This window comes from Perognathus longimembris, chromosome 2 (genome assembly GCF_023159225.1).
Source record: "Perognathus longimembris pacificus isolate PPM17 chromosome 2, ASM2315922v1, whole genome shotgun sequence".
Classification (NCBI taxonomy): Eukaryota; Metazoa; Chordata; class Mammalia; order Rodentia; family Heteromyidae; genus Perognathus; species Perognathus longimembris.
Genome location: NC_063162.1, coordinates 7,145,275 through 7,170,428, shown reverse-complemented (window position 1 = coordinate 7,170,428; position 25,154 = coordinate 7,145,275). Strand labels below are relative to the sequence as shown.

Below are 25,154 nucleotides of genomic sequence, written 5' to 3'. Positions count from 1 at the left end.
GGGAATGTCAAAGTCATCTTTTGTCCCTAGAGGGCTAAAACTTTTGATATGTTATTGAAAACAATAATGAAGACAGTGCTAGTCTTTGAACGTTTGCCCCATGAAATGGAGTTCACGTGTACGTCACAGGCCAGGCTGGCCTCGTTTTGTAGAAGAATGAACAGGGGATTGGGTGGGTAGAGGTGCACATCAGCAATCACCCACCAGAGGGCGTTAGCCCTCCCGACCAGCTGGTGCTGCATCCCTGGGCTCAGCCAACCTCAGATTGGAAATAGACTGGAAAACAAGATTGTGCACATTGCTCTCCTTGTCATCACCATTCCCTAACCACTGAAGCAAAACAATCACACCTCATGTATGTAATCAGCCCCGGTACAATCAGGTATTTAAAGTGCACAGAGGATGTAAGTCATATGGCGCATTTGCCCGCAGCTTACTCTGTGGTGTCGGGAATCTCTCGGTTAAAATTTTGTCTGCACTGCTAGCTAGTTGTGGGAGTTCCTACACATGGTTTTGTTGTGTGTGTGCCGGTACTGGGGTCTGAACTCAGGGCCTCGCATTCTAGCTTAGCTGTCTGGGCTAAGGCTGCCACTCCAGCATTTGAGCCAGAGTTCCAGTTCCTCTACAAATTAAGCGGGATTAATCGAGTCTCACCGACCTAGGCATCAGGGAGACAGTGACAAACCTGTCACTGTCAAGTCATTTTCTTAAATCCCCAGATGTACAACAACACAGTGTCCACCACCTCTCAGAGTGCTGGCAGAGTCCAGAAATGAGCATGTAGAACGAAGCACTGAGCACAGGGAGTGCTCAGTGACCGTCAGCCATTCCGGGGAGGGCTCAGTGACCGTCAGCCATTCTAGGTTATCTGCTCAGTAGCTCTGGGTAACATTACGCTACCAGTGACCCACAGAATTCCATCCTACCAACCTGTCTTCCACCTAGATCTAACTTCTAGAACCACTCGTCAAGTTTTACAAATTGAGCACCAACTATGGCACAAATGGGGCTTTGGTCTGAAATAGGAAACAATGAAACTGTGTGCGTGTGTGTGTGTGTGTGTGTGTGTGAGAGAGAGAGAGAGAGAGAGAGAGAGAGAGAATGAAGAGCAAGAAGTCCTGATTTCTTTAAACATCAACATAGTACAACCCAACGGCATCCATTCCCGTGAAAGGATCCATTGTTTCTGTACATGGTAAGTAACTGGAAAGTGGGAATTTCCTGCTCACGCTTAAAATTTTGGAAGACCAACTTGTGCCCCCAGGGAGCCTGCCCCATCCTCCATCACCACAGAACACAATCTCCTCCTCGGAGCCACAGGCCCCAGCAGAGGCAGAAGAGGAACGTAGAAGAAGAGGGGCAAGGGGGAGAAAGCTGGAGGTAGGCACAGGCCAAAGAAGGCAGCAAAGACAATTTGGAAATACTTGCGGAACCTTAGAAAACCCAGCTATTGCTTTTAAATGCACTTTAAATGCATTTACCTTAGCCACTTATTGAGAACAGTGCCAGTAATCAATAACAGAGAAAGGGCAGGACAAAATAAGGATATTCAGAAATGAAATATGCAGCTATTCAGAATCATAGTTTCAAAGAACATTTAAATTAGCAGTTTCTTGTGATATAATGAGAACTTTGGAAAGCAGTATATACAACCATACCACCAGAAATACTGTGTGAACTCAATACTAGTGCCTAGATAATTAACAAGAGAAAGTATGTACACTAATAATGCCTAAAATAAAGCACTGGCTTTATTTGCTTCTGCAAATTTTCCTGTGGTTTACATGATGCTATTAGTGAATGCGTATTATTTTAATCACACTAATATATAAAAGGTTTTAAATATATCACTGGTTTTTGATGGAATTCAATTCCCTTTTTTTTTTTTTTTGTTCCAGCCTTGGGGCTTGAACTCAGGACCATTGTCCCTGAACTTTTTTGCTCAAGGCTAGCACTCTTATCACTTGAGCCACAAGCTCCATTTCCGGCTTTTTGGTGGTTGGGTGGAGATACGAGTCTCGTGGACTTAACTGCCCATACTGGCTTTTACCCACAATGCTCAGATCTCAGCCTTTTGAGTAGTTAGGTTTACAGGCATGTGCCACTAGTGTCCAGTTACCAACGCATTGTTTCTTTAAACCTGTGTCCCCTTACAATATATAGTCATGCTGGTGAAAGAGATAACGACCTAATTTTGTCCTGGGAGGGTCTCGGGTGACTTTGACTTGAGGCATCTGCTGTCTCGGGTGGGGCTGAAATCATTATCCTTGTTCTACCGAGGGAACAAGGTGTTGACCGCAGTTATGCATGAAGTAGGTACGAGAGGAGGAGGCTAGAGCTCAGGTTTCTTATTGTGAGAGTGGTGGGTATGTTAGCACTCTTCACAATGTGTAGACGCAATGCCCGTCCTCCCCAGCTTCTCCTGATACTGAGAAGGAGAACACTGGAGATGTTTCAACATGTCATTGAAACAAACACTCCGTGGTCCATATTACAGACAGCACTACAACTTTCCCTCTCTACCCCTGGAGGCCTCCTATGGCTTTGTTTCTTCCCCTCCTCGCCTTCTTTCAGCAGTGGAGATTGAACTCGGGTCCTTACACTTGCTAATCAAGTGTGCTCTACCTCTAGAACCAACCCCTAAGTGGTTTTCATTTTAGTCTGCTTTTCAGATAAGGCCTCATGCTTTGGCCCAGGACTGGCCTCCAATCAAGGTCCTTCTGCCTCTACCTCCTTGAATAGCTGGGGTTACAGGCATGCATTGCCATGCCAATGTGACTTCATTTTTTCTTGTTCCATGCCTTTTCTTGATCCATTAGCCTACCATGGTACAGTGGAATCCTGGGCCCCACCGTTGGCACCATTACAATGTCTGGGCCGAGTCTACTTGATTGCTCTCCATACTCTTTTAAAAGATTCAAAGACTCCCTTAGGGACCGCATGCAGATGTCCTTGCTCAAACATTCACTAGCCACAGGAGCCTCCCCTGCCCAGTGCCTCCTGTGTTCCCCCACCCCAAAGTTCTTCCCATGGATAACAGGCTGTGCTACTTGAATGCAGAGCTGCCTCGGGGCAGTGATATTGTCTATTGGTTCACCTATAGATCCCCAATGCCTAGCATGAGGTTGGTCGGTGCTATTTATTGAAGGGAGAGAGGAGGGAGGAAAAGAAAGAAAGAGGTTATGGGTGGTGGGGAACATTTTTCCCCCATCACCACAGCAGTAAGCCGTCACAGAGCTTTGCTCATTTTCTCAGAGCCATTGCCAGGAAACAGCTGAGCCTTCCAACAACATGGCCATGTGTACCTTCCTGAACTGCCCTAAACCTGTGTTTATCCAGAGTGATGAAGTTCTGGAAAGTATGCCTGTCTGGTGAAGATGCAGATCCTAACTTGTCATCTTGATGGGCAGATGTCAGCTGAGAGCTTGAGCATTCCTTCCTCAGCAGCCTGGAGAGACCCGGGTCTTAAGAAAAGCCTCAGCCCACTAATCGCAGCGTGGGAGATGAAGTGCGCAGCTTAGATGTTTTTGTTCTGGCTCAATATTGTCAAAATCTATTGTGCATAGTTGGACAATCCAAGACTCAGAGCAGTTTATTATATGTGAAATCCAATTTCTCAATGCTCATGATAATGAAACAGCCTCGAATATCTTCTATACATTGCATCAAAAATAGTTTTATATCATCTCAGGAGGACAGATTGTTCTTAATAACAACAGGACATCAGGTATCATTTATCTTGCTGCTTTTCTCCTGCGTGTTCTGCAGACACACTCTTTAATTATTTACAATGACCCTCTGAGACTTACATCACTGTTCCAGGGCGAGAACAGAGGTGCTGAGAGAATCTGCCCTCAGAGATCTGATGCAACAGCATTTCCCATTTCCCCAGCACAATGGTGTCACCATTATATGGTGAGATGATACAATACAGCAATGGTTCAGGGCCTTTCTCCCTCCTCACCTTGCCTTTTAGCATCTCTGGGAAGTACTAGGAAGTACAAACATCATATTATGGACTCCATGTGTTCAAAGATACAAAACCGGAAATGCCAGGAAGAAATCTCATTTGGTTCTGGGGTGGGGGGCAGGGTATGTGGGCATGGAAAGGTGAGCAGATTTCCCACAGCACAGTCATGTGCTATGGCAAATCATGTCTTCCCTAAGACCCAGGGCTCCTGGTGGCCTCTCTCTTCCAGGGGGCCGCAGGGTCTTAACGTGTTTTCTTCCTGATTTCGTCTCCCTACAGGTTCCACGAAAACTTGGAACAGGTGAAATCACTCTTTCTCCCCAAAGCAAATAGACACAGAATATCCAAAGAAATCAGTTGTTCCCCTGCGCTGGACACCTGCCAACCCCAAGCCTGAGGAGAGCATCAGGTTTCCAGGGCCACCCCTACCAGGGAGCCTAGAGAGCATATAAAGCTGGAACTCCAAGCTGACAGGTAGCGGGACCGCCTCCCAACATGGGCTGTCCTGCCTGCCTCCTCTGGCTACTGCTGGTCCAAGCCGCTGCGCTTCCTGAAGCAGGTAGGCAGCCAGTGCCCCGGGGCTGGGGTGTGTATACCTGCTTCCAAGCTGAAGGGAAAGTGGGGTTGTTTGAATCTTCTTCACCAGCTCGTGGGCTTACAATTCCATCTGGACGACTCTGCTTCACATGATCATGACTGGCCCAGACCAATCATACACGATCACAGTCCATTTGAGGGAAGTTGGGTCGGATACTTTTCTGTAAGACTTGCCTTCTGTAAACAAAGCGCCAGATGATTCGTAGTTCTTTTTTGTAGGCTCCTGGATGGAGACGGATAACAATGGAATGCTCAGCTATAAATAATCTAATAAGGATTTAAAACTGGTATTTGGTGTATGAATTATATTTTGATATTCAGCACTAATGGTGTTGGATTACAGACATGGGCTCTTTAATGTTGCTGAGTGGAATTGGAAAATGCACTGTGAAACAATCTTAGCTCAAAATATTTGGCCTTTCATAAAATTATCTGGATTTGATTTATGAAGCTATCTAATCTGAAAATAGATACCTTCCCATAAAAATAGATTGGCCCTTTTCATATTCTTAGTTTTAATGTGTATCCCACACCTAGTCCTTTTAAGAAAGTTTTAATTTACTTTGGAGCTAAACTAATTTAAAATAGCTACATAATTTCATTTATGTTATCATCATTTTGTAGATTTGGGTAAAAATAACAAGGTCTTCGATTAGGTGTTTTTTTCCCCCTTTTTACTCTAAAATGAAAATTTAGAAAAACTTTTGGCCAACAAACACCCTGAATATAATTCTTACTAACTATAAAAGAGGCATAGTTCATTATGCACAGAATCACATACATTTTATGCACAAATTCTTTAATTCTACAAGAAAGTGTACAGGTATATTGATGTCCAATATTGATGCACAGTTATCAAGATCTACTAGGGTGCTAAGGATTTAATTATTCCTTGAATCCTTTGGGTTTCTGGGTCGTGTTCCTCACTGCTTGGCCTATGAAGATTGTGCCTGGGAATGTGGGTTTTAGGGCCACAAGAACTGGACAATTCGCATTAGCCCTGACTGGTCCCTTTCTGACTCCATGAGCTTAGATATGTTTTTGATCTCCAGTATAATGCATAGGATTATTAAAGGGGCTTTAATGAAATAATACTAGTAAAATGCTTGGGAGAGTGCGTCAAGTATAGAAAATGTAAAGTCACTAATAATCATCCCCAACATCAGATACAATAGTAGTAGATGCTGTAAGTGATTAAATGTGTGTCATAATAGCAAGTAGTAAAAACATAGGTTCTCAGATTTAGCACATAATGACTTTCCACTGCATCTCTGCACTCCAAGAAACCAAGATGTTCCCTTTCGATATTTCAACAAAACTTCCAATACAGTCAAAAAAAAATCAACAGGAAAGGACTTTGTTTTCTCCCAGTTCCTCCCTACGATATAAACCAATACTCTAAACTGTACCAACTGCACATGGAAACGGATGGGGGTTTCTGATGTACAACAGTGTTTGGAAGGAAATCTCTGAGGGAATTCAGAACTCGAATCCATCATATTTGTCTCACTGTAGGAACACAAGTGATACGGAGTCTGATGAGGCTCCATGATGCCCTTGAGAATGTCGCTATAGGTGTGGCAAGGTCACCCATGGACCCATCCAGGAGTTGCATTGAACTCTGCCTTCCCCTCTCCCTACGCCTAGTCCTTGGGAAATGAACATGGCTCAGGACCCAAAGTGCCCAAGGGATTTAAGATAGATGTTGGAGTGAGAAGGAAAGAGACGCGTTTCGTGACTTCTGGAAGCTGGTGGGGGGTGGGGAGGGGAGTGCCTCCTCTGAATTCAGTGGTTTCCTTAGGTTTATACTCAAAGAGCTACAGGATAATGCACTGGGAACAAACTGGGTGAGTCTCTTGGAATAAAGGTTAGCCTCAACCCTAGTCCCAGCCCTCCTGAATCCCACACCTACCTCCAGTGAGCAAATCAGCCCCTGGGAGGGCTGATGGAGTAGGTTTCTTTCAACATTCACTTACAGCATTCAGTTCTCTTGCCTCTTATTCTATTTTCCTTAAAATTTGCCAATTTTGTACCAAATTGCAGAGCTGTTTGCTGTGCTGGGGACACATAGGACTCTGTAAACTAAGAGGCTTGCATAAATAGGCTAAGTCAAGGAAGGGAGCAACACTTAGTAAAAACACTGCATTCTTGACTAATCTCTGCCTAGAAGACCCTCCCCAAAATAAAAATAAGAGGATTATGAGATCATTTCCCTTGAGTCACTGCAAATCTAAGGATATTTGAGAGGTTCAACCGATCTAGAGTCACCATTTATAAGTCTCAGGTATCAATGGGGCTATTTTCCTCTGGCTCCTGGATTCCTCCTTTGTCCCTGCTACCGTTGTGACCCTTTGGCCACACCTATTGTTATATTTTCACTATATACCCACCCCTCCAGGGTGTGTCTGCCACCCTGCAGTGTTGTAGTGTGTGTATGTGCATGTGTGCGTGTGTGTGCGTGTGTGTGTGTGTGTGTGTGTGTGTGTGTGTGTGTGTGTGTAGGGCAGTGTTCTTGAGCTTCCAGGAGACTAGGATTAGTGAAACGAAATAACCCAATAGGCTTTGTCTGGCTCCTGCTGATTGCACAAGAGGCTTATGAACAACTGGGCCCCCTATGATCTTCCAGGAACAACCACCAGGAACACCCCAATGCTCTGTTGGTCACATGCCACTGGAAAGGAAACGGGGGACTTAGCAGAGCACTTCATCTGCACAGCGAGGGCGAAGGGCACCCCAAGAAAGACAGAGGTCATCGCTCCCTGGAGTAGCATCTATCCGATTCGGATAGATGAGATCTGGAAGTGGTGTTGTGGCTCAACTGGCAGAGCTCTAGCCTTGAGCTGAGGAGCTCAGGGACAGTGCTCAGGCCCAGAGTTCAAGCCCCAGGACTAACAAAAAGAAAAAGACATCCCCAACACGTGGTTTTCCTCTGAAAACACTGTGAACACCTCCGCTTCCTTCCTTGGCACCTGGTGCAGTCTCACATCCTGGTTTGGGTCTGGGCTGACATGACTCCATCTCCAGACTCTGAAGCCAGGCCTTAATCTCCGCGCCAGCGGTGACAAGGCTCTTCTAGAAAGTGTGCCAAGGGCCGTCCGTGCATGTGCAATAGAACGCTTCCCAGGTGCTTCAACAAACGGGCTGGTGCAAAATGTGTTTGCGTGTTGCAAACGTGCAGCACTTGTCTGTCCTTAAGACGGGCTGCAGTTGCAACTCACCAGTGGGTCAGTGCCAGGGCCGAGGGGAAGTTTTCTACCACGGCCAGTGGGGCTGGGTGTGAGGACCAGTGGGGTGGGGTGTGAGGACCCGGAGGGCCTGCGCAGGACAGAGGTGGTGGGGTGCGAAGGCTGCTGTACTGTGGGTACCTGTGGAGCCCCCAGGCCAGACCCAAACTGCACTGGAGCGAGGGTTTCCTGGGGGCAGTGTCCTCATGCAGGACAGCAAGTGCATAACTGTGGTTCCGGGGAATACACAGTCAGGGTCTGTGCAGGTGAGGCCCCAGGTCAGCTGGGATTGTGCCCACAGATCCCAGTGTGCGGGTGAGACCCAGGTCAGCTGGGATTGTACCCACAGATCCCAGTGTGCGGGTGAGACCCAGGTTAGCTGGGATTGTACCCACAGATCCCAGTGTGCACGAGAGACCCAGGTCAGCTGGGATTGTACCCACAGATCCCAATGTGCGCGTGAGACCCAGGTCAGCTGTGATTGTGCCCACAGATCCCAGTGTGCGCGAGAGACCCAGGTCAGCTGGGATTGTGCCCACAGATCCCAGTGTGCGCGAGAGACCCAGGTCAGCTGGGATTGTGCCCACAGATCCCAGTGTGCAAACAAGACCCAGGTCAGCTGGGATTGTGCCCACAGATCCCAATGTGCGCGTGAGACCCAGGTTAGCTGGGATTGTACCCACAGATCCCAGTGTGCAGACGAGACCCAGGTCAGCTGGGATTGTACCCACAGATCCCAGTGTGCGGGTGAGACCCAGGTCAGCTGGGATTGTGCCCACAGATCCCAGTGTGCACACGAGACCCAGGTCAGCTGGGATTGTACCCACAGATCCCAGTGTGCGGGTGAGACCCAGGTCAGCTGGGATTGTACCCACAGATCCCAGTGTGCAGATGAGACCCAGGTCATCTGGGATTGTACCCACAGATCCCAGGTTGCGGGTGAGACCCAGGTCATCTGGGATTGTACCCACAGGTCAGCTGGGATTGTACCCACAGGTCCCAGTGTGCAGACGAGACCCAGGTCAGCTGGGATTGTACCCACAGATCCCAGTGTGCGGGTGAGACCCAGGTCAGCTGGGATTGTACCCACAGATTGCATCGGCACAGCCCGCACCTCTGTGATCACAGGCCATGTCTTCCTTATGTGAGTCATCGTCAGCAGACACTGGTCATTTGAGAGCCTCAGCTTGAGCTCTGACATTTATTAGCCAAATGCTGTAGAAATGGGTTTCATAGAGAGATGCACCGTGGGCCCCAACTTTGAAATGTCTCACGAAGAGGCAACCGAAGTCACTAACTGTTGAACCATTCAAGGACTCTATGGGGGATGGAGAGGTCAAGGTGTTTTGGTTCTTCTTCCCACTGGAAGTTTGCAGATCGGTCAAGGACGATGTTAGAACAGTCCTAGCTGGTCCTGTTGATTTTGAATTCAGGCCAGGAATTACAGGTCACATGTCCTTGACAAAACAGTGTTGCCATGATCAGCCTGCACCAGAGTTTCTCGTCTCAGCACTCTGGATTTTTGGAGCTAGATTATTCCTCGTGGGTCGGCTGTCCTGCGCATTGTAGGCTGCATGACTGTGTTTTTGACCTTTCCTACCCTCAAACAGCACCTGAATACCAGCTGTGACACCCTACAATGTCTTCCAACATGTCTCCTTAGGGAGAAAATTGCTGCCAACTATAATCCACGGGAACAGGAAAACACACAACTCATGCTTGCAACGCATCTCCTTCATACTATCAATGCTAAAAACAAATGAGCGTGCAGGGAGTGGGGGTGGGGTGGGGGGAATAATTTATTTAGTGTATCTAGAGCAATGAACTTGGTCACTCATCATATTTTCTGGTTATATTTAACCAGAAAGAACTACAGCAGAATATTAAAGTAATAAATTACCTTCTTAAAATTGATTCAAGAAGTTTAATTGTTGAGGGTGTGTGTGTGTGTGTGTGTGTGTGTGTGTGTGTGTGTGTGTCCATTTATCTGTGTCCTTGTTGGGTGATTTTTCATTTTATTACCACTCCTCTGATTAAAATTCCATCAAAAAACATGGGCTCTATAAGGCTTCTAGGATCTACTGAACTGTTCTTCGAGTAAAATCAGTGGCTATTTATACATCTGGTGGTCAGTTAAAATCATCTAAACTAAGCCAGGAAGAGTCAACATTTTTATTTCTGAGAGACTGACTTTGTCATTTTAAAATTCACTTGTAATGGGAGAGTCTCTAGCAACAATAACTACACTTTTCTTAAAGACATCTTTTCTTTTTCTATCTGTTAATAGAGACTGACTACTCAAAGCCTATATCAGGTAAGTTTGCACTTTTTTTTAAACAAATGATATTTTCCATTCCAACACAAGTTGTGAGAAGATAGCCGAACAATAGTATGGGAAGGGATTTGGTTGTCATATTTCAATGGTCATCATGACCATTTCTATATTCCTGAGCCATTAAGGTAATCCAGCCATTAAGTTCAAAATGCTTCGGGGTCATTTTCTTCTCTCTAAATAATTAGCTTCATCTTCATTTCAAGCATAAACATCTTGATTATCCTCTGGTAGTTATTTTCATTTTTTCCAGTGAAATTGTTATGAAAAGCGTAATTCCTACCTCCATGTGGAGGAGAAATGTTGGTAAATTGTTTCTATTGCTCATATGACTGTTTAGTAAACGTCTTTTTGTACTCTGTGGGGTTCAGGTCAGCGGGTAAAGGGCCACCCACTCTTTCACGTTCTAACAGACACCAAACTCTCAGCCCCTCTCCTTGCAGAGAATGTTGAAGAATCGCTGCCAATGCCCCAAGGTAGGAAGCTATTTCCTGAAGTTCCACTAGTGGGCCTTATTGGATACAAATATTCCTTTTAGTTTAAAGACAATTTTGTTTTTCATTGCAACTGCTGGGTTATATTTGGAAGGGAGAACTGTATTCTGCACATAGTTGGGCCCAGTTATGAATGGACCGTCTAAGGTAAGTAGATGGCCTCAAATTCCTCTGGTGACTGGCTTGCTGTCTTTGTGTGGCATTTCAAAAAGCCGGTATCCCCTAGAGTGTCCTAGGGACAATCAAGTCATGAAAGCCTGTTAAGTCCTAGGGGGCTGCATTTTGCCAGGGATTTATTTCACCCTTTGTAACTCAGACCTGTCACATTTTAAAAAACATATTAAAGTAGCTTATCTGAAGGTTATTAATCATAATTGAATAAGAAATATTTCAATTTGTTTGTACCAACAGGTGATGGAAATTCGGTAACCATATTATCAGGTAAGAAAAACCTTTTTGTTATCTTCCCCTAGATATGCCATGACTTTCAGACATGATGACTGTAAGAAAACGATAGGGACCATACGTTGTATTTTAATTGTGTTATTTTCCTGGTCCAGTGGTATTCAGTGTGAAACTTTTCTTATCCATCCAAATTCCAGAGAGAAGTAGATGACAGTGAGGAGGGGGGGGGGGGGGAGGAGGAGGAGAAATACAACAATAGCAAGAACTAGAAGAAGAAATAGAAGAACAACAACAAGAAGAACAAGAACAACAACTTGCCCAAGTCCTCTGCCTTCAGAGCCAGCAGCTTAGAGCTTGATGTCTTTGAAGAAGAAGACAAGATTCTGCCACTGCCTTTTGCCTGTGAAATACAGTTCTGTAGTCGGTACTGGCAGAGGCTCAGAATGGACCCAGCATTCAGGTCTCACATTGAAATGTGGTGATCCAAACAGCAAGTTGAGAGAAGACTGTTGAGCTGGAAGAGAGGCAGCACGTGCCAAGTGAATGGTGAAAGCTGACCAAGGACTCTCCATCTAACTACTGTAATGTCTACCAAGTGCCACACCTACAAACAGCACAATGCCAGCAAGCAGGGCAATGCTTACACATAGAAAGATCAGTCCTAAAGCCAGCAGAGGACTAAAATAAGCATCATAAACGAACAAAAAGCACCAGGGGATCCGAAGGGCTGAGTGACTGGGCCAGCTCTCGGGGAGAAGGCAGTGTTTTGCACACAACTCACACTGCAAAACTCTGCAAATACTTAGACTCTGAATGTGGCAAAGACGAGATAAGGATCATTGAGTTCATTGGGAATGAAAATCGGTGACTAGCGGGGAGGGGCAATTTCGAACACTTTTGTATGTAGTGGTTACTTTGCAATTAAGACAGCATTGTATCTTGCAGAACCCCAGGGCGCCCCTCCATGGCCATGCACGGTGGAGTGCTTGGAAGAGCTGTGGGACACTCACCCATGTTTCTTTGTTGCAGTTCTCCCCGCTGCCATCTCCCCTCGGCTCTCTCCCCAGACAGCTGCGCAGTCAACCTCGTCAGGTAAGACCCAAGCCCCTCCATGCCTAGCTCACTGCCACCACCACCAAGGACCAAGAAAACTTAAGATCGGGCTAATCAGAGGGAAGAAAATTAATCTTGGATGGTTTACATTTCACACGGTCAACCTTGCATCAACACTGACTGTGATTTTACACACACCCCCCCAAACAAAAGCTAATTCAAGACTTCTCATGTTGCATCCTTTTACAACTGCAAAGAATATGAGGAAAAGAGGTGTGTGTGTGTGTGTGTGTGTGTCAGAGAAAGGAAAATTATCAAGGAATCATCTAGTATCTTTTGAACTTAAAGTTCAGAGCTTGTCTACCATGCATGAAGCCCTGGGTTTGATTCCTCAGTACCACATAAACAATGGCTCAAGTGGTAGAATGCTAGCCTTGAGCAAAAGACTTTTGGGGACAGTGCCCAGGCCCCAAGTTCAAGCCTCAGGATTGGCAAAAAGAAAGAAAGAAAGAGAGAAAGAGAGAGAGACAGAAGGAAAGAAGGAAAGAAAGAAAGAAAGAAAGAAAGAAAGAAAGAAAGAAAGAAAGAAAGAAAGAAAGAAAGAAAGAAAGAAAGAAAGAAGGGAGGGAGGGAGGGAGGGAGAGAAAGTACACAATCACCTCATATCTGGAAGCTGTCCAGCATGGCGAGAGTTTAGTCGTTTTCCCGGGCTGGTGAGTCACATGGACAGGGCAGGGTGAGCAGCCACCATTACAATCCATTTCCATTGTATCATCCTGCTAGTTGTCTTGGGTCTTCCCTCATCTATAACAACTGTCATGTTAGTTACACCAGCATGTAACTCGTAGTCTGACAAGGCATATGATCATTTTTAATAAATCTTAAATTTTGGGTGTCAGATATGGTGGTGCACTTAAACCTAGAAACCAAACGCTTGAGGAAAGAGCACAGCGTAGGCCATGTAGTGAAACCATGTCTCCAAAGAATTGTTAAGGAAGTACATCTCATTAAATATTGTGACTACATGCATAAGGGGATGCTAAACAATGCTTGGAAGAGATATATTCATTCTTTTCATTATAGTTACAGTACCTCAGATGTGTGCACATGTCCAAATGCATCAGATCACATACACTACAGATGGGCATGTTTTTAGTATGTCAACTGTACCTCATGTTTTTAGTGTGTTTTTTAATTCCTCGATGGTATTTTATATTGATCACATATTTGATGATAGTATTTTAAGCATAACAAGTAACAAATGCCATTTACATATTTGTTATCTGTTATTCTTCCCCCTTTTAAAATGTGGTTACCAGGAAATGTTAATTACATTTGTTGCTCCAGCCTAATTTCCATTAAGCCGCACTGCCTTATACCCTTTCCATTGCTATGTCAATGCTTTGTGTGGTTTATCGTATCTGAGCCTCCCAACCACTAGAGGAGGAAGCTCCCAGGATTTGTTTTTTTCAAATAAGGAAACACAGGTAAGTTAAAAATTGCCTGCAAAGTCAGTAGAATGACAACATAAGTAGTGTCCAACTATTCTAAACCACATTAAAATCCTATTAGCTACTAACAACTACAAGAAGACCAAGCGTGCTGCCTGTTCAGAAATGAATCCTTTGAGATGGGAGAAGCTAGGAGTTGAATGGGCTCATCTCTGAGCTGATCTTGCTTTCAAATTTTTTGCATTTCTCCTAATGCCCTAGGCTTGCAGTTCTTTACCTGCTCACATTTTCCAACTCCTTCTCCTCTCAGACAGAAGCTCTGAACTGAATCCACTTGTTTTCCTGACGACTTCATGAGACACAGAATCCCAAAAATGTCTGCATGCCTCCTCTCGGCTGGGGACTCGAGGCTTGTTAAATGAACAAAAAAAAAAAAAAAAAACCCAAGGGAATACTGGATAAAAGAAGGCCTCCTGGCTCTTCTCAGTTCATATTCTTATGTTCATTTTCAAACACGAGTGTGTGAGAGAGAGCAAAACCACTAAAATGCTTGGTTCTCCTTTCTAGATGACTAAATAAGAGTAGATCGGAAGTCTAAGGGGCAAACTACACACGGTTGGCAATGCGATTCTCAGAATGACTCCTGGACACTAGGATTGGACCTGTTTTCTACTACCTCCCACCCTGTGACCCTAACTACATCCTTGTGCTTCAATTACCTCACCCGAGAAATGGCACAAGCACTTATTTCAAGGAGTTGTTGTGTGTATAGCTGCCTGTACTGTGTCCTGACTCCTACTGCTCAGACAGCTTGCTGTCTGTCTCTATGCATTTACTTACTTTTGCATATTGCATTGAAAATGGCCCCGCACTATACGCAATAGTGTATTTGTGCCTGGCATACTGTCTTAAAGCTTCTGGTTCCTTTTGAGCCTCTCTGTTGTGACCATGCTTGTAGACAGGTATTGAATGGTTCTCCGGGATAGGGAGCATCCTTCTCTTTCTACTCAATAGTAAATACCAGGAGTAATTTTCCTTGTATCGTTTCTCCACCAGCTCTCTTAATGTCCACCAACTCAAAAGATGTTAACCACCTAACAAAGCCATCAGGTAAGCCAGTGTGCTTTGAGCTACAACAACAAAAGCTAGATGTGATGTGTTCTATGTGCCAGGAGATGATATTCAAGGTAAAGGGCAGGGAGAATGTGTGAGGCTCAGGGTCACCTGTGCTACCAGACTTTAACACCAAAGGCAAAGGTTTCACCCATCACTGTATCCTTGGCATCCATCCTTATGCTTGGCACATTATGGGCCCTGAATAAACATTCATTGAGTGAATGAAAGGACATGCAAATGGCGCGTGTGTGGAAAGGGCATTTGGCCCTTTGAGGTGCAGTTTCAGTCTTGGTCAATCAGCTTTCTATTTTTTTTGTTTCGTTTTGTTTTCAGAAGCAAGTTTTATTTCTTATTTTTTGTAGCCCATTACTTCACCCTGTTACAGTGACAGCTTCAAAATCTCTGATTTCCACGTTTACAAAAATCAAATGCCTGATCTGATTTTACTCTCAGTGAGTCTATGGAGTTGGGGTGTTCAGCTTTCTATTGATGTGACAAACACTACCTGAGAAGAGCAATGTATGTGTAGGAAATACAGGTGGGCACAGATGGCTCACACCTGTAATCCTAGATACTTAGGAGGCTGAGATCTAAGGACTGCAGTTCAAAGCCAGATAGGCAAGAAAGTCCATGAGACTTATCTTCAATCGGCCACCAAAAGAAGCCAGAGCTGTGGCTCAGGTGGTAGAGCTTTGAGGGGGAAATAAACAAATAAACAAGCAAACAAACAAAAAACAGTTCAGGAGCAGTGCCAAGACCCTGAGTTCAAGCCCCAGGACCAGCACACACAAAAAAGAGTAGGAAATAATCATTTTTGGTTCGTGATTTTTAATCCATCATCACTTGGCTTTGTTGTTTCTGTGCTTTGGTGAGGCAGAACATATGATAGGATCAATCTGTTTACCCCATGATTCTCAGGAAACAGAGAAAAAGAGAGAGAAGAATGGACAGGTACAGAGGGATAAGGGGTAAGAGGATATACCCTTATAGGGCAAAATCACAGAAATCGACTCCTCCAGCCAGCCTCTGCTTCCTTAAACTCCCACACCCACCCAACAATGCCCACAGTGAAGGTGTGGATTAAACCACTGACGGGATCAGAGCCCTCATGAGCCCATCAGCTTCCCAAAGCCTTCCTCTGAACCCAAATTATAATAGCCAAGAATAATCCTTCTAGATAGGGAGTCAGGCAGCCACACCCTGGAAGAGGCCAGTGTCCTATTTGTACTATTCTTCTTATTCAAAGACAACAGTTAGCAAACTAATAGGTGCTTCTAACAAATATTGTTTGTACTTTAGTTTCAACAGAGAATAAAAAGTTCACAACTATCTCATCAGGTAAGATTGGTGGCTTGCAGCTAGCCACCTAGATATACAGCCTCTCTGTCTGGTGGGAGGAGCTCAGCCGGATAACTGGCTAGGTCGTGTGATATCCTCAGCAGAGTGATCAAGGACAATTCGTAGCTTTATGACTGCATCGTCTTGCAGTTTTTTTGACCAATTCTTCAGTGACTCATCCTACTACTGCAGAACCTGGAATTAATTCAGAATTAAAAGGGAAGACAGGCACTTAGGAGGGTTTGGTCAGCCTTCTGAACTTGGCTCCATCCTCGTCAGAAAACTGTCAGTACCTTTGGCTGAATTCTAGGCATATTATTTGACAAAACAATCCAGGTCTTCATTTCAGTTGTGAACTAAAGTGAGACAAGTGCTTGTTTATATTAGCAACAGTTTTCCCCTTCAAAAAGAAACTCTTATCTCTAGTTAACCACTCAAAACCAGAAGGGGGCTGTGGCTCAAAGTGGTGGAGCACTAGCTTTGAGCAAAAGAGCTCAGGGACAGCATCCAGGCCCTGAGTTCAAGCCCCATGACTGACAACAACTTTAAAAAAGAATGATCTGCAATGCTTCAAATCTATGAAGTATAGTAAAAGTGAGATTTTTGAAAAAAATCTATAAATCAATAGATGCTCCCGGAATCTCTAATACCCAAAGAAATGTAGAAAATGTTTCAAAAAGATCATCTTTCCTACTGAATTAATTCATAAGATTCTCAGATCTTTACCAAAAAATAATCTGGTATGCTAAGACCAGGAATCAAAATGTCTTTCTTTTCTTCTTGATCTCTAAATCCTTTACTTCCTTCTCACATGTCAGTCTTATCTCACTTCCAACCTTATCTTCTGTACCTTCAGCCCAATTTCAGCCTTATCTTCTATCTAAAGGATTGAATGAACTCTAATAAATAGAATCAGTGAAAGAACTCTATAAAAATTAAATGTGCTCAAGTGATATATAAATTCCATAGTTCTAACTGAAGTTAAAATGTAAGATAACATCTTTTTTTTAAAGATTTCCTCCATTTTTCTTACTGAAACAGCCTATTTCACACACCACTAAACTGGCAGTGGAATCTTCTTGAGTGAATCATAAACTACTGGATGAAAATGGTCCTTGGTTTGCATTGTAAAATGTATTCTACTGAAATGTTTTTCTTGAATGACAAATAACACCAATCAGCTTTTTAAAACCCAAGTCCATAAATTATAGTGTTTGCATTCTTTGCAAAATTTCCAAATAAAAGTACATTTAAATTGTGTAGTTAGTTAACAGCGATGATTAAGTTAAAGAAGAAGCAGCCCCGCAGTTCGTTAAGACTGTGTGGCCAATCCAGATGTCTGGGTTTAGGTGTGACTGAGTTGGTGGTTCTTGGCCAGCTGCTAATTGAGTCCTTCGCAGAAAAGAGATTTCCAGGTCTGACCTTGATCCCTGTGTCATTCCAGGACTAACCATGGCTGACACAGCACCTGCCAACCGTAGAGCCAGCTTGCCACAGCGCAGACCCCCAGGTGAGCAACTTTCCCTAGGAACCCACTGGGTCCCTGTGAGCTACAGGGATCAGTCTGTAGAGCTGCATTTTCTAGAATATTATATAACACAATCCGTATATAGTACTTTATTTCAGATCCTTTGCTCAGCACAATGTAATTCCATGTATAAGATTTTCATTCCTTTTTTATGGCGAAGCAGTATTCCATTGCATTTTGTCTATCCACTTATAACGTGATGGACATTGAATTTGTTTCTGACTTTTATTATTAAAAGTAAACCTACTGGACATTCAAGAACAAGTTGCAAATGGCTTTTTGCTATGTCTGTACCCTTCGGCATTCCTCCCAACAGTATATGAGAACGGCAGTGGTTCTGAAATCCATGTTACCACTTAAGATTGTCTATCTTAACTCTGGGCCACTCTTGCCTCTCTACTAATGAAAGAGTGATGTCTCTTTGTGGCTTTAATTTGTATGTTTCTTTTTTCTTCTTCATTCTTTTCTGTAGAACTTTTTTATTGTTATTATAAAGCTGATGTAGGGAGGGGTTTCTGTTACATAAGTCAGGAAAAGAGTACATTTCTTTTTGGACAATGTCAGCTCTTCCTTTGTTTTCTCCCAGTCTTTCTTTCCTGCCTCTACCCAAAAGTTGCATAGTTCGTTTTCATCGTAGTGTCTAGTGAGTGCCAATGCTGCCTTTGTTCACCCTTTGTCCCTTATCATACCATATTCTTTGAAATTTTTCCCAGTCTATGGCTTATCTTTTCATTTTAACAGTGAGGAAGTGCCCATATTTTTGAAGAGCATATCAAAAAACTTACAATGAAATCTAATTGACCCACATCTTTTTTTATTATACTTACATATTTTGTCTAAGAAATACATTGCTTGACCAAAGGTCTTTCACATTTTCTCCTGTTTACTTCTAGAAATTCATAGCTTTCGGCTTTCCAGTTAGCTGGTTTCAAAGACGTTCAGCCCGTTTTCTCAGAACTTGCTGGCCAGTCTGTCACGGCTGTAATTACTAAGGTTTTCCCTTTATTATCAGGAGCTGATGGCTTTCCAGCGCTCATCCCCACCGCTGAGCCTGAAGATGCCGCATTGGTGCACACGCAGCCAGGTTGTTCAGACCTCTGGGTCCTATGGATTACGATGGTTATTTTCTGGAAATATGTTAGCAGCTCTTCATCACATCCAGACACACAGAGCTAAGCAGGACCAGGAAGTCAATAAAAGTGGAGATGAGGAGTTTGAGGAATAAGACACCTATTTCATCATTTGGAGTTCTTTAAAAAAAAATTCCTTTTCTTAGCTGGACATGGTGGCACGCATCTATAATCCCAGCACTCAGGAGGCAGACACAGGACAATCATGAGTTTGGGGCAAATCTTTATTATATTGTGAGACCCCATTGCAAAAAAAAAAAAAAAAGCCCAACAACAACAAAAATTCCTTTGCTTATTGATCAGTGATGATTGTTAGAAAATTCTTATAGTACAAACTGATTTATGGTCTCAGAAACAATGGAAGCAGGAAACATATCACTAAATGGATACTTTCTGTAGGTGAAGGTGAGCCTTTCCCTTTCGATGCACAGGTGCATGGGAGTTTCTGGCAGCTTGCTTATGAGCTCCGCTTCACGTCACAGACCTGGGACAGGCTCTAGAAGCAAGAAAGGGAAGGCAGTGCATTCCCTAGGAATGAAAAGAATAAGATGGCAGAAGTTCTTTCTTCTGTGTGCTCTTGTGGGGACCAAAGTAGTACAAGTGTCCTAGAATGGGGGCAAACTTGATCCAAGAAGGAGAGGCGAGGAAATCCTGGTTGGTAGCATTCACCGTAAGGTCTCCTTACTGTATCAGAGCCAGAGATCTTCTGCATCATCAACTGGCAAAGCCAATTGAATATTTTTAAATATTCAGGACAATTTTTTTGTGGTCCACTACAAAACAATAGATCCCTCATCCCCCAGATAAAAAAGTCTGAATGAGTGAATTGGACTTTTACCTGGCCCACACTCAGCCAACCAGGTTGGCCTACGACTTCCTGACAGCCTCGTTGTTACTTTGCACAAACAGCTCCCATACTCAAGCACCCTAAGATAGTTAGTTTAATGTTTCATGGGATTTTTAAAAAGAGAAAAGGCAGTGGCTAGAAGTCCAGTGTGAGTGTCACAGAGCATAGGTAGCACTGAGTTTATACAAATTCCCAAACACACTTGGAACAGCTGCTCAGTAGTTTAACCAGATGGGATGTCTCTACATGGGGGGGTTCTGAGAAGTAGCTATGACGGGAGTGGTACGATCCCAAAGACGTTCCAACTTCAGCGAAATAGGCATCTGAGCGTACTAACGCGGAGGCCTCGCCTCCATGTAAGCAGACCGCTCACTTCTGCTGTGGGTCGGAGGAATGAGGGGGGGAGTTTGTCTGTACAGTCACCTCTGAAGAGAAAAAGCTTTAGCAGAGAAGGCTTGACTGGACCTTTCAGATGCCTCCTGTTCTGTATTTTCCTTTGCTTTGTGGGTTTGGGGAGCATTTTCCCATGGAGGATGTTTTGTCTGTTCTGGCTCACAGGTGATGGACTGACAGCCACCCTACTCTCAGCGAGGCGAGTCCAGCTTCCCTCTGCCTTCGCAGAGGCAGGTAAGTCCTGTCTGAAAGTGAGGAAAGGGAGCTGCGTTTCTGACCTGGACCAAGCCAGGACCAAGCACACGTCCAGGTGCTCGCAGTTGCAGTGCCCCGCAACAACCGGACAGGGAACAGGGCTCACCTGCCGTATTTAACACAGCAGTACACTGCTTCTGAGGCAGGACAATCGTGAGTTGGATTAAAGGCCAGAATATGGGCTAGCTACATAACGAGGCTCAGGCGGGGGGCGGGGGCGCGGGGGGAAGGAGAAAGAGAGAGTTGAGGAAGACAAATAAATTGTCTCTAATCTCACAATCTTGCAGAAACAACAACAAAGCCAGGCACATGCCTATAAGCCTAGCTAGCTATTCAGAAATCTGAGGTCTAAGGACCATGGTTCAAAGCCAGCCCAGGCAGAAAAGTCCCCATGAGACTCTCACCTCAAAAACCTGGAAGTAGCGTTGTGGCTCAAAGTGGTAGAACACTAGCCTTGAGAAAAAGAGCTTAGGGACAGCACCCAGGCCCTGAGTTCAAGTCCCACAACTGACAAAAACAAAACAAAAAAACACCACCAAAAAACCTTTCCTATCTTTTACAGAAGTTTGCTTTTCGATGGGCACATACATTTTTGCCCATTTCCAGAAGGTACGATGCGTATGTTAAACAGTGATCAAACCAGAGTAGTTATCTTTTCCATCACCTAAACCATTCCTTCTTTCTTTGTGGTGGGAACTCCCCAAATTCCCTCTCCTAGCTACTGGGAAATATACCTGGTATCCTTGTTAAGTACGGTTACCTTGCCGGATAGCAGAACACCAGCGTGTGGTCCTCACATCCAACTGTGGCTTTGCACCGTTGGCCAATCTGTCCCCATCCTCTTTCTCTTCTCAACTCCCCAACCTCTGGGAAGCAGCCATCAGTAAAAGGTTTTACTGAGCCCTGATATCCATTGACCCAGTTGTTCTCTTTTGTTGTTGCTTCCTTTTTATCTTCCTTACCTCTCTTAGGACTGAGCACTTCCTGTGATTCCATTTCATATCTACTCCTGCCTTCCCTCTTTTACTGTGGGATGGGAGACCTAGAGTTGATGCCCTGGGAAGTATGGATGTTATCACAAGAGAATTCTCATATCTTCCTCCCTGACTGATAGTTCAAATCATCTGCACTTGCCCATGTTCAGCCTTCTCTCTGATTATTGTCCCGAGTAGACAGTGAAGATCACCTTCTCGTCCTTCTTACCTCACAAGCTCTCACTTCCACAGCTGGACCTTTCTGAAGGATCATGGTCTTGCTCTGAAAGTCCGGTTGAGTGCAGCTAAATTCCCTTCAGAAAGTCCTGCTGTAAAAGCAAGTGTCATGGCCGTCCACACAAAGTATCAACTATAAAAAAAAAATCCCAGAGCATGAGCTGGGAATATAGCTTGGTGGTAGAGAGCTTGCCTTGCATACATGAAGGCCTGGGTTCGATTCCTCAACATCACATTAATGGAAAGAGCCGGAAGTGGCGCTGTGGCTCAAGTGGTAGAGTGCTAGCCTTGAGCAAAAAGAAGCCAGGGACAGTGCTCAGGCCCTGAGTTCAAGCCCCAGGACTGGCGAGAAAAAAAAAATCCCAGAGCATTTCTTATGCTCAGTTTGATCACCCTGCACTTGCTTACCTGATTTACACACCTGCTTCCTTTTACCCAGGGAACAAACCAAGGGCCTTGCAGGTAGAAGGCAGTTTTATGACATCAGGGACTCATCCAGCCATGATTTCTTTTCTTGGTCACATGTTTACCTGACGGGGCGATATGTTAGGTGAAAAGGGCCCCAACCTTCAGGAATCTATTCCTGGTTGAATGGCCTTGGTCAGATCAATGACCTTGGTCAAATGAATGACCTTGGTCATCCATCTTCTAATGATTACAGCAGGTTCATTGGAGCCCATGTTTCTACAATGTTATGGTTTTGATGTTTTGTTGCTAGCAAGAAGACAATAAGCAGACACACAGAATGATGGGGTAATACGTGTGAAATATGTGGGAACCAAGAGGCTGTCATAAAAAACAAAAAAAACCAGAGGTCTAGACCTTAGCAGAGACATTAAATAGACTTTCCAAAATGCAGCCAAGTTTGAAACATGTAACAATACCTAGATTCTATGCTAAATTGCTAACTTGGCATCAGTCCATCTTATTTTTATTCAAGTTTGATTTGGCACCCACACGGGTCACATACTAAGATACAGTTTGGTGAATGTTGGTAACTGTGCAAAGCTGTGTGGCTATGTCCAAGATTATGGCAAGGTTTCCCCATCCATTTCGTAGTTGACCCTTTTCTCCCTGTAGATCAGCGGTGTGAATTTCCCTCCTTTGTCCAGGTAAAGTCATGACAGTCACAGGTGAGGGCAGATGGCAGCCAACTGCCGGCTCCTGGTACAGCAAGTCACATAGAGCCACTTACCCATGAGTTCTGTTTTTCCTAGAGAACTTGTCATGTATGTTAGTTTATCAACAAGCAATAATACCATGCGCTTCCCTAAATGAAGATCTTGAGAACATGAGGTCACTAGCTTCAGAATCCAGAGCCATGGTTTTTTCCTATTAAATCCTGGCCGGAGGTAGACACCATCTGGCTGCTGCCGCATCCTCTCTGACTGGTTGTGATAATTCCCTGATGACTGTATTTCACTTTACCATCAGAACCCCAGAAGAATCCACATCCCACGTCTTCAGCGATATCAGCGGCGGAACACTCACCTTCTACTGCAGCGCCAGGTACGGCTGGGTCTTTGTATGTTATAACTTGAGAATGGTTAATTCATCTGAAAATGATGGCGGAGTGAACGTGGGTTATTAGAGATGTGCAGTGGGGAAAAAACAAAACAAAACAAAACACAAAACAGACCTAGGATAGCCTCCATCACCTGCCTGGCAGATCTAGCGCTGTCACCCGAGTGACACCCCTTCATCACCCAGGAGACTAGCTTAAGTCAATCCGTGTGATGCTGTCAGAGGCCCCAGGAGAGAACTACCATCGGAGCGGCCTCACACGTGCTCACCGAGGCTAGCTATACAGGATGTCTGCCATACGGTCACAGCCAACGTGGTCCAAAGGCCCCCAGTCCTGCACCAACCGGTGAGGAGAGGACTCCAACGTCACGTTGCAAAGAGCAAAGGCAGGGAAGCAAACGATCGCCATCTCTCTAATCAGTTCGTCATAGGCCAGCGATCTTAAAACAGCGGCTGGAAAAGAAGGCGTTGTAGGCTTCCTGGGGCAATGGCACACGCTCCATCGGGAGTACTCTTTCACCCGGAGCGGGTTAAAGAGTTAGAAAGTCTGTCATCAGCAGACAGGGCGCACAGCTCTCTCTCCCCCTGATGCCCTTGCTCTCGTCCAGGAGGCCCGGCCCCTGTCCGGCTGGTGGGCGCCCACGTGCGCTGCGCGGGTCGCGTGGAGCTCTTTCACCAAGGAGTGTGGGGGACGGTGTGCGACGACCGCTGGGACCTTCCACAAGCCAACGTCATCTGCAGGCAGCTGGGGTGCGGCTGGGCTGTTTCCGCCCTCAGCGAAGCCCACTTCGGGGAAGGTTCCGGAAAGATTGTGCTGGATGACGTGCACTGCGGAGGACACGAGGAGCGCCTGGAGGAGTGTGCCCACATCGGCCTGTTCTCCCACAACTGTGATCACGGCGAGGACGCCGGCGTGATCTGTTCAGGTAACGCCGCCGCCCCGACCCCGGGCAGAGCCCAGCCTCGGGGACGGCACCCCGTCATCACTCACAGAGGCCGCTTCCACTTCTCACCTCGCAGATGCCGGCTACACAGTGGACGCCCCTCAAGGTAGGGAAGGCGACGTGAGCCGGGGGGGTGGCTTGTCAATACCTCCGGGGAAATCTTCTGCCCCAAGCGCAGGTGTCTGGGTCTCCAAGCAGATGGAGCGGGCTGAGCAAGGCCTAGCTAGCTGTCCAGGCAGAGACAGGACAAACAATCTAGCCAGGCCTCGCTTGCTACCCCTCCACCTCCGCCACCGTGCTTGGTACAAGCAGGAGCCTGATCTTCAATCCCCAGCACTGGTGTTCTGACACCTCCAGGGTGACTGGTGTTCTGACACCTCCGGGGTGTGCGTGGAGACAGTGAGCGGCGGTTGAGTAGGAGGCAGTCACAATGGGAGACTTTTAAGGGTGCTTCCGGTCCCGCGGTGACTAGCCCATGCAATAGATCTGATCGGTTTTTGAGCACATCCTTGTAAGAAATGACAGCGGATGTTAAGTCAGCCTCGTGGACACAGAGAGTCCGTGTGGGGAAAACTTCATTGGGAAAAATTGAAGCAAGACTTTGCTCACGAGAGAGCCGTCAGAGGGACAGGTCCAGGCCGAGATTAAATGACCAGCCCTCTAACAAGATCGTGTCAATGATAGTAGTCTCCGAAGAGATAGGAACTTCACGCCTATCCTTCCCACAAGTCCACATGGGCAATACTTTGTAGACTACTTTATACCCCTACTAGATTCTAAAAGATACCCGCAGAATGATCACTAGTAAAGTGTCTTCAGGAAAAATAGGTGAATTATAAAAGTTGTAGCCAGAACAAAGAAAAACCTGAAATTCTAAACTATTCTCTGCATTTAGAAAAGGCTCCATGTGGAGGAATTATCACCAACTCATCTGGAGCAATTAGGAATCCCCCCAAAAATGAAATGCATGACAACATAACCTGTGTGTGGGAAATCAAGGCAAATGCATCTGATCACGTACTGCTGGCATTTCCGCATCTTAAGTGAGTGTGAATTCAATTCCTTGCCTACGCTGTGTGGTTTAAAACTCTATAACCCACTGGTTGATCCTCACAAGCAGAGCAGTCCTTAGTGCATTCCAAACTTTTCATTTGGAAATAATTAGGTACAGACAGGCAGTTGAAAGAGCTATACCGAGTCCAGGGTATCCCTCACCTCGCGTCCCCTGTGGCGGCGTGCTTGTAGCTGTAGAATGATAGGCAGACTGTAAAAGATAGGCTATAAAGTTTCTGCCATTTCTTCCAGTTATTACATGTTCTTATTTGAATGCGGGTGTGCATGA

At 45.1% G+C, this 25,154-nt stretch overlaps 1 protein-coding gene across 1 annotated transcript in view; it reads left to right on the top strand.

The window, feature by feature from the left end:
* The first annotated feature begins 4,465 nt into the window (after positions 1 to 4,465).
* LOC125343683 (deleted in malignant brain tumors 1 protein-like) overlaps positions 4,466 to 25,154 on the top strand; it is a 63,989-nt gene continuing 43,300 nt past the window's right edge. The window contains exons 1-13 of the mRNA XM_048336190.1: positions 4,466 to 4,529; positions 8,189 to 8,357; positions 8,669 to 8,730; positions 10,495 to 10,599; positions 11,029 to 11,058; positions 12,052 to 12,114; positions 17,425 to 17,490; positions 20,044 to 20,112; positions 22,457 to 22,477; positions 22,779 to 22,853; positions 23,477 to 23,794; positions 23,889 to 23,918; positions 24,708 to 24,855. Of these exons, the coding sequence (XP_048192147.1) occupies positions 4,466 to 4,529; positions 8,189 to 8,357; positions 8,669 to 8,730; positions 10,495 to 10,599; positions 11,029 to 11,058; positions 12,052 to 12,114; positions 17,425 to 17,490; positions 20,044 to 20,112; positions 22,457 to 22,477; positions 22,779 to 22,853; positions 23,477 to 23,794; positions 23,889 to 23,918; positions 24,708 to 24,855 (1,220 nt within the window). The remainder of the gene's footprint in view (positions 4,530 to 8,188; positions 8,358 to 8,668; positions 8,731 to 10,494; positions 10,600 to 11,028; positions 11,059 to 12,051; positions 12,115 to 17,424; positions 17,491 to 20,043; positions 20,113 to 22,456; positions 22,478 to 22,778; positions 22,854 to 23,476; positions 23,795 to 23,888; positions 23,919 to 24,707; positions 24,856 to 25,154) is intronic.